Source organism: Moschus berezovskii, chromosome 27 (assembly GCF_049115385.1).
Source record: "Moschus berezovskii isolate FMDL1 chromosome 27, NW_MosBer_1.0, whole genome shotgun sequence".
NCBI lineage: Eukaryota > Metazoa > Chordata > Mammalia > Artiodactyla > Moschidae > Moschus > Moschus berezovskii.
Genome location: NC_142486.1, coordinates 40,591,127 through 40,608,809, shown reverse-complemented (window position 1 = coordinate 40,608,809; position 17,683 = coordinate 40,591,127). Strand labels below are relative to the sequence as shown.

Genomic DNA, 17,683 nt, shown 5'->3' with positions numbered 1-17,683 from the left:
TAAGCCCCACCCTTTTGCAGAGGCCATTGACCCTAGATGTGATTGACGGATATACACAGCCAATCAGAGCCCGACCTGCAACATAGAGCAATTCCAAAGCCACCAATCCATCCCTGCGACGTCGGAGCCGCCGGAAGTCGTAGTTCCTGAAGAGCCGAGGGGAAGGCGGCCGCCTAGGGCCACGAGAGCCTGGGAACTACAATTCCCGGCGGGCACCGCGCCGCAGCGCTTCCGGCTCGAGCGGTCGGTCCCTTCCCCGGCCCGCGGCCAAGGGGGCACGATGAGGCGAGAGGGTGGCGCTCCCGTTCTCGAGCGGCCACGGGCGGGTGAGTGTCCGCGCGGCGTGCCGGGTCCGGGGCTCGCGCCTTCGGTCCGCGCGGTGGAGCGAGGGGCCCGGCGTTTGGGGCCCCGGGAAGGGTCCGGGCCTGGGGGGCGGGGCTCAGGCGCGCCGGGATTTCCCTCGTCCGTGCGTTTGTCTGTCTGTCAGCTGGGCCATCGCTCGCTCCTCTCCTCCGTTGTCTTCTTTATTCGCTCCTTCTTCCTCCGTTTACGGTTCGCCGCCGGGTGCCCAGCACTGTCACAGGCGCGGGGAGACTGCGGAGAACGAGACCCCAGTTCTCCTGTGCTCTTCTCGAGGAGGGTTTCTCAGCCTCGCCTGTACTGGCACTTCGTGCCCGTCGTCACTGCCCGCTGTGCCTTGTAGCGTGTTGATCACTATCCCTGGGATCCACCCACCAGATGCCAGTAGCCTCCCTCGCCCTCGGTGTGACAACCAAAAATGTCTCCAGCCATTTCCACGCATCTCCCCTTTTCAGAACCGGTGATTGGGGGGGGTCCCCCCACAGTCATGAGGATCTGTGACAGGTGCTATGAAAAACGGAAAGAATCAGGGCGTTGAGAAAGAGACAGTACTGGGGGCTTCTCCAGCAAAAAGCCTGTCCTGGGAAGTTGCTGGAAAAGCGTGTTGGGCAGAGAAGGACTGCAAAGGCCCAGGATGAGAAAGCTCAGAGAACGCCAGTGGGTTCTGGCGATGGGGTGAGAGGTGAAGTGGTAAGGCCAGGCCAGAGTGCAGGATGGAGGCTGCGTGGTGCTCACAAGGGAGGCTGTTGGGGAACTCAAGCACAGGAGAGCCGGCGTCAGGTCTTTCTAGTCAAGCGCCTCTGGTTGTGTGCAGAGAATGGACTGCTGGCTTCACTGGGGAAGGAGAGCGTGAGGAGGCTGTGCGGTGGGGAGGGGTGGGTTCCTCTTCTAATCCTCACTTGGGTCTGGCTGCCTGGGCCAGGTTGTCTTGAGCCAGGTCAGGATGGTCAGCTGGGGCTGAGTCTGGGGTCCTGCTGGACTGTACCCTGCTCTTGCAGAGGGGAGGGTTTCCACCCCACTGTGCTATGTGCTTTACTTAGAGCTTTGTGCTGCTCATCAGTTTCCCCTTCTCCCATCCCTCAGACCTCTCCTCATATACACACAGGCCCCCTCTCCTGGGGGCTGCCCACCCCCAGCCTTTGGCAAGCATGTAGCATCTCTTTTCCACATTTCTTTTCTTTGGACCTCTCCTTTCCCACACCTCTTCTCTCTGTCATATATCCCCCCTTGCACTGCTCTGGACATTCAAGCTTCTCCATGGAAATTCTAGTCCCTGTGTCTCGAGGTGCCTGCATCCTAAAACAGCACTGCCTCCAGGTAGCCAGACCCTCCTTCCTTGGAGCAGGGAGAGCTGGGACATGGGCTCCCTGGCTGATAAGAGCCCAGCCAGGAAGGAGGGGTTCGAGCTGAGGTTCTCTGTGGAGTGACTCCACTATGGTTGTGTGTCATGATCTCTGTGGAAACAAATGGAAAAGATCACAGTCTTCATTATCGCCTAAGGGTGGACAGGAACCCCCGGAAAAGTGCTTTTGGCAGGTTGAGCAGCTCAGTGGTACTTCTGACCCTCTGCCTCCTCTCTGCCCCCCACCACCAGGCTCCTGACTTGTGTGTGAGTTGGGTGTGACCTTTGGCCAGTTGACTGGACAAAGGAATAGGCAGTTTGGGAAATGGAGGAGGATGTGGCTGAAGGGCCTGAGCCACTTTGGAGGATTCGGCTGCCCAGACACGATGATCCAGCCTCTTGCTGGCTTGGGGAGGGGCTGGTTTACCTGCAGGGTGGGGCCCCTGGGTTTGCTGGCCGCCACAGAGGAAGCAGAAGGAACAGGACTTTGGTCAGCCTTGGCCCTGACCTCTTGCTGGCTGGCTGTGCCTGCGGTGACCTTGCAGCTTCCGTTTTCAGTTCTCAAGAAGGAGCTGATGTTGGTGGAGCCTTCACGGCTAACTCACATGGCATCTCTCACAGTCCCTTTCAGACTTGGGTACGTCCAGTCCATTTAATGGGTGAAGAAACCTGAGGACCAGACAGGCAAACAACTTGCCCGGAGTTGCACACTTGCCAAGTGGCAGAGGTGGGGTTTGAACTCAGGTCTCTCGAAGCCTGGCACTTACAGGTGGGCACCCAGCATTTCAGGCCTCTAACTGGCTCACGCGGGGGGACCCATGAAGATGGACCCACCAATCCCTCTCAGCTGATGTCCTCAGTGTCCCCATGTGCTCGCCCTGAGTCAGAAGAGATGGTCGCTTCCCAGGGGAGCATCGAGTCAGGTGGGGCTGGTGCTGACGTCACTGTGCACACCTGGCCCTTAGCCGCCTGGGCAGGAGGAAGTGGGCTGTCTGGAAGTCTTTTGGGGGATGGACGTTCCCAGGAGCCCCCGGGAGCAAGGAGGAGCAGCCCAGCAGAAACCAGGACTGCAGGGGTGTGCCTGAGGGCTAAGGGGCGTGGGCTGGTCACCTCCAGACCCAGAACTGGCCCAGGGACTGCATGCCCTCCCCGACTTCCACTGGGAAGCAAGAAGGAGGAAATCCAGGAGACAGAAGCCACACGGGGAACAATGAGACAACGGCCAGGGGAGCCTGGAGCTGCATGCGGGGCCCAAGGACTGCCAGCCACTTGGCTCTTGGGTCGAGGCCCTGGACCTGTCTCCACGAGTTTAGACCCCCTGATGTAGGAAAGCCGTTGGGGCTTGGCTGGGCCCTGAGGTCGAGGGAGGGTGTGGGCAGGAAAAAGCGACCCTGCAGCTGGACACTGAGAGAGCAGGATGAATGCCACCTCTTTCCAGCACATTCTCTCCCTGTGCTGGATCTGGCCAGCCCCTTCCTCCAGGAAGCCCTCTGGATGTCCCCCAGGCTGGGCCAGGCTCTGACCTCATACATGGTCCGCAGATATGGGGAAGAAAGGATTGAGGGGGATGAGGCTGGCCCCCAGGGCGGGTGGGGAGGGCAAGGCATTTCCATTGCCAAATGGAGGTTAAGGCTGGGCTGTGGTGCAGGAGGGGCTGGGCAGGCTGGAGAGGCTGCGCCTGGACAGGAAAGGCCAGGAGGCTGGGTGGAGGGGGCAAGGGGGCAGAGCCCTGGGGAGGGCAGGCCACAGCAGGGGTCTTGGGCAGCTCTGAAACCTCTGTGGAGTCTGGGCTGTGGGTGCCAGGGGCAGGATGGAGAGGAGAGGGCAAAGGCCTGGACTGAGCACTGGGAGGGAAGGTGGCTGGGAAGGCCCCAGACCAGGGCGCGCTGGGGTCCGAGGGGACCCCTGACAGTCACAGCCCTGCTGTCTGGGATGGAAAAAGCATGTTAAGGAGACACAGGGAACAGTGACGGGAAGTGTGTGTAGCTTTGCTATGGCAACCTGGCCTGTCTCTATAGGACTTGGCAGCCTGGCCTGGGCTTGGGCCAGGGGGCCCCAGGGCAGGGCTTACCTGGGGCTGTGTGGTCTGCAGGTGAGGCCAAGGCTGCACACAGAGCTCCATGGAGCCACCCACGCCCCTCCCTGGGGCAGTCAGCATCGAATGTGTGGCTTGACGGCATTTAGAGGCCAGTCCACCCCCTGCTGGCTCAGCACGTGCTGTTCGGGGGACCCCACCACACCCACTGCTTGGACTGTCAGAGCAGCTGTCTCAAGGCAGATCTCAGCCTTGTCTGGCCATCCTGCTGACCATGGCTGCCCCCACAGCCCTCTGGGCACTTCCCAAGGGGAAGGGGCGTCATGTCCCATGGGACACCCCAGCTGATCCCTTTGGGCTCCCTCCCAGGGGGGCTGATCAGAGGAGTGGGTGGGGGGCTTTCCTGAAGCGAGGTGGATGGAGAAGTTCAGGTGCTGGGTCATTGGGGCGAATTTCTAGGTCCTCATTGGGCAGTGAGTGCACCCCAGGCTCCAGGAGACCCTTAGGCATGGGTGTGGGTGGACAAGGACCCCGGGGCGTTGACCCCAGCTCAGGCGAGGCAGAGGAGGGGCTGTTCTTGGTCCTCCAGCCTCACCCCAGGTGGACACCCCCATTTCCATCAGGACTGGGGCCTTTCTCGGGGATAGGATCTCTGAATCCAGCCCCCAGACTGTGCTGAGGCGCCTTGGCCGGGAGGGAGGAAGGCTGAGGGGGAGCGCTTTCTGGCCCTCCTCCACCCCGGGTGGGGTCTCCCCAGTCTGCCAGCCGTCAGCTTTTTCCAGTTTACCAAGGGCCAGATTCTGGCGTGGGTGAGGATTCTCACTCCCTGTTGACAACTTCCTGCCTGCCTATGAGCCTCAGGCTGACTGTGGGGTGGGGAAGGGGCCTCCTCCCCCGGGGCCAGGGCACACCCCTCGACTGGCCTCTGTGGAGCCGCAGCCGTGGAATGCTGAGCTGTGCTCTTGCGTTTCTGGGGTTTTGGCCTCCAGGAAGAGGATACTGGGGAGGACTGTTATTACGAAATGCAGCCCTTGGGGGGCCAGTCTGTGGGCGGGCCGGGGGCATCTCACTCAGTTCCAAGAAGCTCTGGATGCAATCTCAGCGTTCCGGGTGGGCGGGGCGAGCAGGGTGCCCCCACCATCCAGGGCGTATGGGTGGGCGGGGCGACAGTCCCCGCCCTCCCGCCCCCGCACGCCTTCCAGGGCGAAAGGGTGGACGGAACGGACAGGGTCCTCCCACCATCCAGCGCGCACGGGTGGACGGAACGGACAGGGTCCTCCCACCATCCAGGGCGCACGGGTGGACCAGGTGGACGGAGTGCCTCCACTGTCCAGGGCGCACGGGTGGGCGGGACGACCAAGGTCCCCCACCATCCATGCCCGGGGCAGTGCATTGAACCCTGTGAACCGGGAAGTGATTCCCTCAGTCCTTCCCTTTCTCAGCCCGGCTCACAGGCCAGTCCCGTCAGGTCCGTCCCCTGCCGGGTCCTGTGTCATCGCCCCGCCTGACGCTATTGGCTGTATGGGGACTTTCCGGCTGATTTGCATGTTGCCTGCGAGTCCTGCGTGCCTTTCTGTTTACTTCACTTCGGAGCGGAACAGCCAGACCGCCGCCGCAACAGGCGCTCAGGCAACCGGCACCCTCGAGGGGGTGGGCAGCTCCTGCCAAGGTCACGGCCGCTCGGACCGTGGGCACCAATCTCTGCAGCCAGCAGCTGGCCTCGTGGCCCCGGGGAGCTTGCAGCGGAGGGAGCAGATGATTGTAAAATCCAGGTCGGTGTCAGCCGGCGGCCACCCAGAGTCAGCCGGGGGTTTCCCCGAAGGGGCGGAGCGTTTTGCTCCGATGGTTGAGTGCCGTCGCTGGCTGGGCCTCGCGCAGCCACAGCCCAGAGGCCTTACTCTTAGCAGTGCAGCCCCCAGAACTTCCTACTTAACAGGGAGACCCACAGGGGCGCTGGAGGTGGGCTTCCAGAGCCCCTGTTACCCCCTAAAGAACAAGCCACAGAGATGGCGGTGGGTAGGGGTAGGGGGGGTGGGGGGGCAAGCCCTTCGAGTCACAGCAGGGCCAGTAGCAGGCAGGAGAGGGAGGCTTTGGCCAAGCTCTGGGGACCCCCTCAGGCACTCAGAGCCCTGCAGGCGGGCGAGGTGCCTCATGGCAATGCCACCTGTGACGGCTGAGAGCCACCATGTCGAGGCCTGAGTCTCAAAACTTGGGCCGGTGGCAAGAGGTGGTCTTTGGAGGGGTGTAGCTGGGGAGAAGTGAGGAGAGCTTTAGAGTCAACCCCTCCCTGCCGTCCTGCCAGGTGGGCCCCAGGGCACACTGCTTGGCTATTGTGGGGGGTGTGGTTGTCGCTGGATGGGCCAGGTCAGGAGGGCCAGGCGTGGAAAGTGCCAGAACCAACTGGACTGTGCCTTGCTGTCTGCTGGACTCACGTGGGGGGTGTAGAGCATCTCTCACCTTCTCGTGGGGGGATGAGTTGTCCTTCCCCCTGGAGCCTTGGGGTCCTACAGGACCCCCAGACCACCGGGTGGGCCCCTGCCTGCCCCACAGCATGGGGAGAGCCGTTCCTGATACTGGTCTGATGGCTGGGCCGGGCGCTGGGCAATGGACCCATGGTGTGTGTCCAGGGGAGGCTGCTGGAGGTCTCCCAAGGTAGAAAGCTCACGCGGGCCTGGTGATGGGGCCTGGGCTTGTGGCCTTCCTCCCTGTGCAGGGCTCTCAACACAGCCAACCGCTGTGGGGGACACCGTGCTCCTGGCTGCACACTCGGCAGGTCCTGACATCAGGCACTCCGCTCTGGTGATGGGCAGGAAGGGGGTGTCTGCTGATATGGCCACCTCAGTTCAGTTCAGTTCAGCCACTCAGTTGTGTCCGACTCTTTGCCACCCCATGGACTGCAGCATGCCAGGCCTCCCTGTCCATCACCAACTCCCGGAGCTTACTCAAACTCATGTCCATGGAATCGGTGATGCCATCCAACCATCATCCTCTGTCGCCCCTTTCTCCTCCTGCCTTCAATCTTTCCCAGCATCAGGGTCTTTTCCAATGAGTCAGTTCTTCGCATCAGATGGCCCCGTCAGGGTGGGCACTATCTTGGGAGTGGAGCTGCTCTCCCGGAGGGCTCGTCCTCTGTGGGCTGGCTTACACCCAGGCCTGGCTAGCTCTCCCTGGGCCCACCCTAGCTCTTCTCTTATTGGGTGGGAGTCCCCGGAAACCGGGGGTGATGCCCACAGCACTGACTCCCTGCTACCTGCTTACCCCAGCCCTTGAGACTGAGTCACCCTGAGGGACAAGGAGAGCCATGCTCTGTTCCTGGAGTGAGTGACCTGCACACCGTCAAGTCTGAGCTCTGCGCTCCCCTCCTGCCCGAAGGGGCTTTCGGTGTGTGGTGGGATTGGTGAGGGGCAGGGCACCACCTGACAGGTGCCCTGGAGTGCAGCCAGCATCCCACTACCCTGCAGACTGGGGCCTGACCACACCTGCCCTGGCAGGAAATGGCCTGAGGCTGGCCCAGCCTTGGCCTCAGGGGCATTCTGACCTTGGACCCTGGGGAGTAGACAGAGCAGGAGTTGGGGGGCGGGGGCAGAGCTGGTGGGCTTTTTCCAAGGGCTAAGCCTTGGAGCAAGGTGGAACTGAGCACCAGCTCCTGCCCCCACCCTGGGCCTCCTCCTTCCCTCTGGCCTGTCCACACCTGGGGCGGGCGGGAGGGGAGAGGGAGGGGAGAAGGCTTCGACCGCGGGAACCCACACTTGTTGGGATTGGCCAGAGCAGGCCTGTCTCCGCGGAGCAGCCCTGCCAACCAGTGGGGCCTGGGCTGCCATCTAGAGCCCCGCATTTGTGCTCTGCCCACAGGGGACGCCGCCCAAGGAGCCTGGATGCCGCTCTAGAGCATGAGCTCGGGCAAGGGCGCCCGCTACAACCGCTTCTCCGGGGGGCCAAGCAACCTTCCCACTGCAGACACTGCTGGGGTGAAGGACATACCCGGGGAGGGTCGCCTCTGGGCACACACCATGCCCACCCCACACGCCCAGGGCCCTGGGGGGCTTTCCAGAACTCCCAGTCCGTCCCTGGAGGTCCCTCGGGTGGGCTGTGCCATGTGTGTGGTTGGTGTGTCTGTGAGTGTGCGTGCATGCAGGCTCCTTAGTGGGACAGCGTGTCAGCCCATATCCACGTGTGTGTCCACATCCTCCGCGGGGTCGGGGTCAAGTCACATTCATTCTCTCTCCAGACCAGAATGGAAACCACCTTTGGGCCCGCCTTTTCGGCTGTCACCACCATCACAAAAGGTGAGCCCGGGAGCCCAGACCAGCCTGGGCCAGGGAAGCAGTCCGCCACCCTGCTGCCCGTCCCCAGGTCCCCCTGCACCTCCTCACAGAGCCCTGCCCGCCGCCTCTCTGGGTGGGCACCACTTCACACCCAGTCCCTGATCAAGTGACCCCTGACTCATCCCACCCCAGGCTCTTAGGGTCGGGCTCCGGGACAGGCTGGGTCCTTCCTGGAGTCCGGTCCCTTGGGGAGCCCCAGCGTGGTGTGTCTGGGAGGTGGGGAGGAACCAGCACATGAAGGCACAGCCTCCTCCCTGGAGACGGCACGTGGCCCCTCCAAGCAGGACTGCTGGTCCTTCTGCCTCTTGAGGGCTCTGCCCCTCGCGGTACACGCGTGCGTGCTGAGTCGCCTCAGCCGTGTCCGACTCCGTGACCCCATGGACTGTAGCCCGCCAGGCTCCTCTGTCTTTGGGATTCTCCAGGCAAGAACGCTGGAGTGGGTTGCCATGCCCTCCTCCACGGGGTCTTCCCCACCCAGGGACTGAACCCGTGTTTGCTGTGGCTCCTGCATTGCAGGCGGGTTCTTTACTGCCGAGCCAGTGGGAAGCCCCACCTCAGAGTGTGCCAGCTGCTAATTAGTGTTTTAGCTGCTTCTCTGGGGTTTGCTCTGGATACACTTGGTGGTGGGGCCCCCAGCCTGCTGCACATGTCTGCTCACCCAGGCTCCTTTTTCTTGCCGAGTGACCCCCCCGGGGGGGCTCTGAAAGAGCCCTCTTTTTCCTCAGATGTTCCTTTCTGAGGGAAAAGCAAATACACATCCCCCCTACCTGCATCTCTCGGGTCCCTGATTTCTCATCTGCCTTTAGAAACTGCACAGCACGCTGCCCTGGCAGACGAGAACTCCCGGGCAGGGGGCAATGGGGACTGTCCCACTCAGCACCCCCTCAGTGTCAGGGCAGGGCAGAGCCAACAACCAGGCCTGAGCAGCTGCCCCGCCCAGGCCCTCTGATTCCAGGCAGGGACCCAGGGCCACTCTCAGGGCAGCCCACTGAAGCCTGGATTGTGCACCCATGCCTTTGGGGCTGTGTGGTGACGTCTGGGCCCGAGACCAGTGGGGGCCACTGTGCACCTCCGGCTGCTGCCTGTGGCAACTCAGAGGGGGACTCCTGTTCCCATGTGGACCTCTGACCAGTGCCTTCTCTGGGCAGCCAGGGTGACAGGCCAGAGGAGGTGGGCGGAGAGGGGCTTGGACCACCAGGCTGCTGTACCAGCTGAGGGGCCGCAGACCTCTCTGCCTGGGGGCGGGGGCGTCTAGGCTCAGTGCTGGGGCTGTCTAGGGCGACCCCCGCCTGGCCCATGTGCAGAGGCGTCGGCAGCCCGCTCCGGCTGTCCAGCCTCTCCACATGGCCCACCGTGACCCTTTCCCTTTGCAGCCGACGGGACCAGCACATACAAACAACACCGCAGGACACCCTCTTCATCCAGCTCCCTGGCCTACTCCCCGCGGGACGAGGAGGACAGCATGGTAGGTCCGCGGCACGCTCCTCTCTGCCCTCGGGAGCGGGCCTCTCTCTGGCCAGGCCCTCCCTTCCGGGGCCTGGGGCCCGGGGCCCAGGGCCCAGGAGGAGCTGAAGGTGGAGGCTTAGCTGTGGGAAGCACCCCGAGCTCAGGGGTGAGGATAAGAGAGTGGTGAGGCAGGGGCCCAGCACGGCGACACCCTGAGGCCTGAGCCCCCGTGGCCGGGTTTTCCAGAGCGGCGAGGGGCAGCTGGGCTGGGGGGTGTGGCACCTGTGCGTCTGGACATTTGACTCCCTCTTGTGGGGGTGGTGGGAGCCACGGAAGGTTCATTCAGGAGGGTGACCAGGTGGAGGCTGTGTGTGGGGGTTGCCGGGTGCAGGCAGGGGCCCTGAGCCTGGGGGTCCTGACCAGAGACAGGGCTCAGCAGGTAGGAAATGTGGACAGGCCCGGGTGGGTGTTACCAATTTAGGGGTTTGGGGCAGAGTTGGAGCTGGCTGTCAGTGTTCAGGCAGTGGGGCCAGGGTCACAGTGGCCATTCCCTACCAGTCTGCCCACTGGCCCCTCGCTAGGCTCTGGGGCTGCAGGGGGAAGCAAAGGCGGGCCCGGGTAGCGGGCCTCACCCTAGGGCCCTCACCCTCACCCACCTCTCTGGGCTGCCCCTGCTTTCCCTCGGACTTCCCTCTGGCCGGCTCTCCAGCCCTGCTGGCCCCCCAGCACCTAAGCTTTCTCCTCGGTGGCCAGCCTTTGTTTTCTGTTTAATAGGGAGAAAAAAAGTATTTGTAATTATTCAAAAAACACACTCATGTGCCCAGAACGGCACTAGGCCCTCCCCAAGCACTCGCCCCCTCCCCTGGGCTCTTCCTACATGTGTCTGGGGCCCATGACATGTCTGAGGCCTGTGACATGTCCAGGCCCCGTGATGTGTCCAGGGCCCGTGATGTGTGTGGGGCCTGTGATGTGTTCATGGAGCAAGGCTGGAAGCAGTAGGCCCGCCTGCCTGGCTGGGCCTTGAGGACAGTGGATTCCCTGTGGTGTCTGTAATCCTTGGGTTTTGGCGGCTTCGGGAAGTGGGCATGTGCTGTGAGGGCCTGGAGCCACGGCCACCTGGACACCAGGTCTTTGGCTGTTGGGCCCCCCAGGCCACTCCACTGCTGGCCCTGAGGAGCCGGGCCTTCCCAGGCCTGTGGTTTGGGGCCAGTGGCCCTGCCCCCTACCCAGGCCTGCAGCCACCCCTGCACTCAGGTGGAGTGGGGTCACCTCAGGGGGCAGGCAGCCAGGGAGAGAGAACCCGGCCAGCCCGCGTGCTTGGCCCTGCTCCCGCCTGGACCTGTTCTCGCCCTCTGGTTTCCATCACTGCCCTGGGGATGGTTTGACTCACTTCCTCTGACTTTCCCCTCTCGCTCCTCATGTGGCGTTTCCATGCAAATGTGCCCCCTGGGCTGCCGGGCGCTGCCCTGGTGAGGGAGGTGCCTGTCCACGGGCACACTGGGCACATGGATCTCTGCTGCCCGCATGCTGGGAAGCCAGGCCCTGGCACTACCCGGCCAGCCTCCCTGGGCCTGCAGGGGTCCCGCACCTCAGGCTGGTGGGGAGGGAACCCTTCAACAGTTCGCGCACCCCCTGCGGCTCGGAAGGAGGCAGCCGGGCCCAAAGGGGCCAGTGGGCTGGGCATGGAGGCAGGTGGTTTATGGCTCTTGAATGAGGCTTCAGGAGGGCGAGAGGAGCATGGGAGTGACTGGAGCAGTTGCTCTCGTAGGATCTCTCCTGGAGGATTCTGGGCCCCGAGGGAGAGAAGGGATGGTGTCCCTCGCCCTGGCATACCCTCTCTGTGTCTCTGGCAGCTCAGGCAGAGGCCAGCACCTGTGGCCCTCACCCCTGCCCTCAGAAGCTGAGCTGGGGTTTGGTGGGGGGTGTCCACCCTCCCCTGGGAGCCTCCCTGGCCTGGGCTACTGTCCCCAGGCAGGACAGCCCGTGGGCCCCTGGAGCCCTGCAGCCAGCCTTCCAGCCCCTACCTCCGGCAGTCCGGGGGCCGGGGCCGCCCACGCCCCGGGACTGGCTGGTGGAGGTGCCCCCTCTGCAGCCCACATTCCCTCACAGGAAGCAGGAAGCAGGCCGAGCGTGTCCTCATAGAATTGAATAGCAGGAAGTCTCTCCATTTACACAAAGAAAGTTGGCAGACGAGAGCGGGCGTCCCAACTGCAGGGCCAGGACCGCAGGGCGGCTTCACGCCCTCGGCACACTGGGGACTGGGTGGGCACCCGCTGGACTGGGGGTCAGGGCCCGACCCTCCTGCCAGCTGACGGCCGCCCCCCTGCCCGCAGCCCCCCATCAGCACGCCCCGCCGCTCCGACTCGGCCATCTCCGTGCGCTCCCTGCACTCCGAGTCTAGCATGTCCCTCCGCTCCACGTTCTCGCTGCCAGAGGAGGAGGAGGAGCCGGTAGGTGTGGCCGGCGGGGGCCCTCCCCGTGCCTGGCGGTGGGGGCTCCTTCCCCTCAGGCCCCGGTGGGGCCCCCCTGTCTGCAAAGGTCCACATCTGGGACTTGGGGGCCCAGGCAGGGTCCCCCAGGCACGTTCTTCTCACTCCCCGTCCCAGGGGCTGCCCAGGAACCAGCTTGCGGCAGGAAAGGCGGGGCCCACCCGAGGCCCCTTCTGGTCTGCATCCCAGGGAGAGGGTGGGCACAGCTGGAGGGCCTCTCCACGCGCGAGTTCCCTCAAGCCCTTGGCCTCAGCGGGTTCCCCTCAGGACACACCCCAGCCGCGGTGCTCTTGCCTGGGAGGGGAGCCCAGCCCGCGGGACAGGGCGCTGGGAGCCTGCAGCCATGGCGCCCATCACCCCGCCGCTCGGTTCCAGGAGCCACTGGTGTTCGCCGAGCAGCCTTCGGTGAAGCTCTGCTGCCAGCTCTGCTGCAGCGTGTTCAAGGACCCCGTGATCACCACTTGCGGGGTGAGCTGCCCTCCCCGGCCTCTGTGCTCCGTGAGCCCCGAACCGTGGGGTGCCTGGTCTGGCCGCCCAGCACGTGCCCTCTGCAGTGGGCGAGGGGTGGGGTCCCTGCGGCCGCGCCCCCACCTGCCCATTGTCCCCACAGCACACCTTCTGCCGAAGATGCGCGTTGAAGTCAGGTAAGACCCTCTCAGCCCAGCCCATCCACCCAGGTCCCCAGCGGTGGGGAGGTCCCTCTGGGGAGGTCTACTCGGGGCCCAGCTCTGATGGAACCCCCTAGTTCTCCGCCACCGGCAGTTCCTGGGCCAGTGCTCAGGCCAGGCTCGGCGCCTCCCCGCAGCGGGCGTGGGCGAGACCCCCATATGCAGCTCCCGCTGTCAGGGCAGCCGGCCTCGCAGACTCAGGCCTTGGCTGCTGGCCACGCTCTGTCCCAGCCCCCCGGCACTACCCCAGACTCCCGGGCCCACTCACAGGCCTCTGCCACCACCTCTCACCCAGTGGTCGTCCCTGGTGGCTCAGCCGAGCGTCCCTTCCTGTTCTGGGAGCCCTAGAGGAGAAGGTAGACGAGGGGATGAGGCCCCTGGTGTAGGCTCAGCCCACCCAGATGGGGAGTAGGCTTCAGGCCCACCGCCCACCAGGGCATGCTCTCCCTGGGGCGGGGCTGGCTGGGTGGGCTGTGGGGTCAGCGTGCCTTCCCCCACAGAGAAGTGCCCTGTGGACAATGCCAAGTTGACAGTGGTGGTGAACAACATCGCAGTGGCCGAGCAGATCGGCGAGCTCTTCATCCACTGCAGGCACGGCTGTCGGGCAGTGGGGGGCGGGAAGCCCTCTGTCTTCGAGGTGGACCCCCGAGGGTGCCCCTTCACCATCAAGCTCAGCGCTCGAAAGTAAGGGCCCCCGTCTGCCTCCGGTCCCCTCCCCCCAAGGGCCCCTGACAGCTGGGGCCTCTGGGAACTCAGCCCCGACACCGTGCTGCCCGGCCACCCCTCCAGGGACCACGAGGGCAGCTGTGACTACAGGCCTGTGCGCTGCCCCAACAACCCCAGCTGCCCACCCCTCCTCAAGATGAACCTGGAGGCCCACCTCAAGGAGTGCGAGCACATCAAGTGTCCCCACTCCAAGTACGGGTGAGTGGGCGGGGGTGGGTGCAAGGGGCGGCCCCGGGCGGGGGTGGGTGGGTCGGGGGCGGCGGGCCTGGGCTGGCATTCATGGTCCCTCCTTTAGCAAACCTTGGCTGAGATCCGCCTGAGTACCGGGCACTGGGGAGACGGCCTTAGCGGGAGCCACACCGTTGACTGTGTAATTACAAACCGAGGTACAGGTGCCGAGGAAGAGACCCGAGCCCTGTGGGGACATGGCGCCCGGGGAGCTGGGGACTGATGCATGCGAGGGCACAAGACGGGCCCGGACCTGGGAGAGGGCTTCCGGCAGCTGGACCAGCATCAGGGAGTTCAGAGCAGAGGGGAGAGGGGCCAGCAGAGGAGGCGGCAGCTGGCTCTTCGGGGCGGAAGCCAGTGAGGGGGAGCAGGAGCCCTGGAGGAGCTCTGGGCCAGAGTGCAGCGGCTGGATTGCTGAGGGAGGCAGGACGGGTGGTGGGCAAGCGGCTGTGCGCAGGGCAGTGGCCTGGCACAGAAGTGGGATTTGCGGGAGACTCTTGGGGCTGGAGAGGCGGAGGGAAGGGCCTACCTGGCAGGCAGGTGGGCAGGACAGCTGTCCTGTCCCTCCAGGTGCACGTTCATCGGGAACCAGGACACGTACGAGACGCACTTGGAAACGTGCCGCTTCGAGGGCCTGAAGGAGTTCCTGCAGCAGACAGACGACCGCTTCCATGAGATGCACGTGGCGCTGGCCCAGAAGGACCAGGAGATCGCCTTCCTGCGCTCCATGCTAGGCAAACTTTCAGAGAAGATTGACCAGCTGGAGAAGAGCCTGGAGCTCAAGTTCGGTGAGAACCCGGCCCGGGGGCACAGGGGTTCAGCCCTGCCTCCGGGTCCCTGACACCCCCTGCCCTGCCGCTCAGACGTCCTAGACGAAAACCAGAGCAAGCTCAGCGAGGACCTCATGGAGTTCCGGAGGGACGCGTCCATGTTGAATGTGAGCAGGCAGGGGCCACGGTGGGGCCGGATGCTGGGAGGCGGGTGGGGTGGGTCCCAGCAGGAGGCCTGTTCCTACTCAGGATTAGGTGCTGGGGGGACCTGCCTGGGGCAGGAAAGGCCATTGGGGCCCCACCCACCCCACGCTCTGCTCTTGGCCCCGCAGGACGAGCTGTCCCACATCAACGCGCGGCTGAACATGGGCATCCTCGGCTGTGAGTGTGGGCCCCCTGCCGCCCGCCCCGCGGTCCCCAGGCCCCCAGACCCCTCTCACCGTCCATCTCTCTGCAGCCTATGACCCGCAGCAGATCTTCAAGTGCAAGGGGACATTCGTGGGCCACCAGGGCCCCGTCTGGTGTCTCTGTGTCTACTCCATGGGGGACTTGCTCTTCAGTGGCTCCTCCGACAAGACCATCAAGGTGGGTAGGGGCCTGCCCAGGGGCCGGGCAGCCTGGAGCAGCAGGGCTGGGCATGGCACGCCAACCTCTGCCAGCTCCAGGCCTGCCTGTGGACAGGGCTTTCTCTGCTCCCCCGTGCTCACATCATTCGTGCCGTAGTGCCCCCTGCCGCCGGGCTGGGCCTGCTGGGATCTGCCCTGACCCTGGTCTCTGCAGGTGTGGGACACGTGTACCACCTACAAGTGCCAGAAGACACTGGAGGGCCATGACGGCATTGTGCTGGCCCTTTGCATCCAGGGGTGAGTGTGGGCGCACGTGTGTCCCCTGAGCACAGGGCCCACGTGGACCGTGGCTGCATGTATCCTAGAGTGACTTTGTCTGCCACTCCTGGGACCCTGAGCAGGGCCAAGTCATGGGTGGTGGTATGTGGGACCTCCGGCTCTGATGTTGTGCGTTCCCTGAGCAGAACCCTGACCCTGGAGAGCCATAAGTGGCCAAGGACGGGCGGGACCGGAGGGGAGGCAGGCTCCTGCTGGCCAACAGGGCCTGGCCACCCCCTAGCCCAGAGTGCCCCTTCTAGGCCGTCCCTCCTGGCGCGTGTCATGAGGCTGTGTGCTGTGGGTGTGAGTGTGTGTGTGCGTGTGAGATGCTGGCGCATAGGAAGCAACAGCTTGACTGCCAGCAATGCTAACAAGGGTAATTACCTCCTGGCTCAGCTGTCAGACGCTTGCCAGGCAGGCGTGTCCAAGGTCCTCTCACTGAGGTGGGAAGACCGAAGCTGGGCTCAAGAAAGCTGTAGTGGTCCTGGCAACGGCCCAGGCCTCTGGTTCCTGGTGGCCAGTGCTCACTTGGCCCGGCCAGGGCGGTGTCAGCAGGGATGCTGGTTTCTCGCGCCCTGACATCCTGGCTTTGCTTCTCCAGGTGCAAGCTTTACAGTGGCTCGGCCGACTGCACCATCATTGTGAGTGGGGCCGGTGGGCGGGCGGGGTCGGGCCCCACGCGTGCCTGAGAGCCCTGGGCACGCTGTGCCACTGGGGCCTGGGCTCGGCAGGGCCTCAGGCTTCGCGCCTGTGTCCCGCCAGGTATGGGACATCCAGAACCTACAGAAGGTGAACACGATCCGGGCCCACGACAACCCGGTGTGCACTCTGGTGTCATCACACAACATGCTCTTCAGCGGCTCCCTGAAGGCCATCAAGGTCAGGCCGGGCGGTGTGTGTGCGTGCCCGGTGCTGGTGCTCGCCTCGCCGGCCTGTGCTCATGGCCACTCCCACAGGTCTGGGACATCGTGGGCACCGAGCTGAAGCTGAAGAAGGAGCTCACCGGCCTCAACCACTGGGTGCGAGCCCTGGTGGCCGCCCAGAGCTACCTGTACAGTGGCTCCTACCAGACAATCAAGGTGGGCCCCCTGATCCCGAGCTGGCTCCGTCTGCCCTGCCCTCACCGGCCTGACACAGGGAAGCCCTCACACGCACCCTGGGTCATGGGTGGGCGGCCTGGCTTGGGACCAAGTGGCCTGCACTCGCCTGTAGATCTGGGACATCCGGACCCTCGACTGCATCCACGTCCTGCAGACGTCTGGCGGCAGCGTCTACTCTATCGCCGTGACCAATCACCACATCGTCTGTGGCACCTACGAGAACCTCATCCACGTAAGGGCGGACGTGGGGGCAGGAGGTGGCGTGTGACACTGGGCCCTTGTCTGCCCCCATCTGTGCCTCTGACCTGCCAGCACCACCCCCCCCAGGTGTGGGACATCGAGTCTAAGGAGCAGGTGCGGACCCTGACGGGCCACGTTGGTACTGTGTACGCCCTGGCAGTCATCTCGACGCCAGACCAGACCAAAGTCTTCAGCGCGTCCTATGACCGATCTCTCAGGGTATGAGCCAGTTGAGTGACTGGAGGGGGTAGCTCAGAGTGGGTGCAAGGCCTGGGCAGTCCTCATGTCCCATGTGTCACCAGGTCTGGAGTATGGACAACATGATCTGCACACAGACTCTGCTGCGTCACCAGGGCAGTGTGACCGCTCTGGCCGTGTCCCGGGGCCGGCTCTTCTCCGGAGCCGTGGACAGCACTGTGAAGGTCAGCACCATGGCTCAGGCCATCCACAGGGGCTGCGTGGGGAAGTGGGAGCGAGGGAGGCAGGTGGGAGCTAGCAGCCCAGGCGGTTGGGGGCGGATACGGATGGCAGCTGGCTTTGGGGCTACGTGGCCAAAGTGGCACTTGAAATAGAGTCTTCCCCCTGCAGGTGTGGACTTGCTAACAGAATCCACGCTGGGTCTTGGCTTCCTCTGGGCCTGACCTAGGCCTATCTCAGTCCGGTGGGCCACGTGACTGGTCTTGGGGTCTCTGCCTGCCCCGTGGGGACTCAGCCAGGCAGGCAGTGCCCTCCCTGCCCTGTGCCCAGGGAGCCTCCCTCTGCTTGGCCCTGTCACTGTCACTGACAGGACAGTGCCCAGCCCATCTGGGTGCCAGGTACGACGCTCGCCAGGCCCACCTCTATCCTCACTCCAGATGGACTTTGGGCCTTTTTACTCACCTTTTCTACACTGTTTTTAGACTGTACATAGATTTGATTACTTCTTGATTGAAATAAAAGTTGCACAGACTGTGGCTCTGAGTGGGGATGGTCTTCGGGGAGGGGGACACCTGAGCACGCCGGGGGCACAGGCACTGGCCAGCAGGAGGGAAGCTGGGCAGGGACCACAGAGGTGCCTGTTGGCAACCCCA

The 17,683-nt window shown here is 64.1% G+C and overlaps 1 protein-coding gene across 4 annotated transcripts; it reads left to right on the top strand.

The window, feature by feature from the left end:
* The first annotated feature begins 172 nt into the window (after window positions 1-172).
* On the top strand, window positions 173-17,566 carry TRAF7 (TNF receptor associated factor 7). Of its 4 annotated transcripts, none has more exons than XM_055409218.2 (21): window positions 173-326; window positions 7,590-7,705; window positions 7,966-8,023; window positions 9,436-9,527; window positions 11,842-11,958; window positions 12,373-12,465; window positions 12,608-12,641; window positions 13,166-13,349; window positions 13,455-13,589; window positions 14,190-14,407; window positions 14,483-14,556; window positions 14,722-14,770; window positions 14,847-14,974; window positions 15,170-15,252; window positions 15,875-15,914; window positions 16,036-16,152; window positions 16,230-16,352; window positions 16,486-16,605; window positions 16,701-16,832; window positions 16,916-17,035; window positions 17,202-17,566. In XM_055409218.2, exons 2-21 carry the CDS (start codon window positions 7,628-7,630, stop codon window positions 17,214-17,216), a joined length of 2,010 nt encoding a protein of 669 aa, XP_055265193.1. In that variant the 5' UTR covers window positions 173-326; window positions 7,590-7,627; the 3' UTR covers window positions 17,217-17,566. The 4 variants fall into 4 exon arrangements, with proteins under 4 accessions (XP_055265193.1, XP_088689452.1, XP_055265196.1 ...); XM_088833326.1 differs by lacking the exon at window positions 173-326 and adding an exon at window positions 5,265-5,509 and having other exon boundaries at window positions 13,455-13,583; XM_055409219.2 differs by lacking the exon at window positions 173-326 and adding an exon at window positions 5,269-5,509.
* Window positions 17,567-17,683: the final 117 nt, after the last annotated feature.

Excerpts from the sequence above, each read along its gene's own strand:
- TRAF7 (XM_055409218.2), top strand. The coding sequence starts at position 7,628 with ATGAGCTCGGGCAAGGGCGCCCGCTACAACCGCTTCTCCGGGGGGCCA. Across the intron at positions 8,024-9,435 it reads TGTCACCACCATCACAAAAG|CCGACGGGACCAGCACATAC; the intron begins GTGAGCCCGGGA and ends TTCCCTTTGCAG. Across the intron at positions 15,253-15,874 it reads CTGGCCCTTTGCATCCAGGG|GTGCAAGCTTTACAGTGGCT; the intron begins GTGAGTGTGGGC and ends TTGCTTCTCCAG.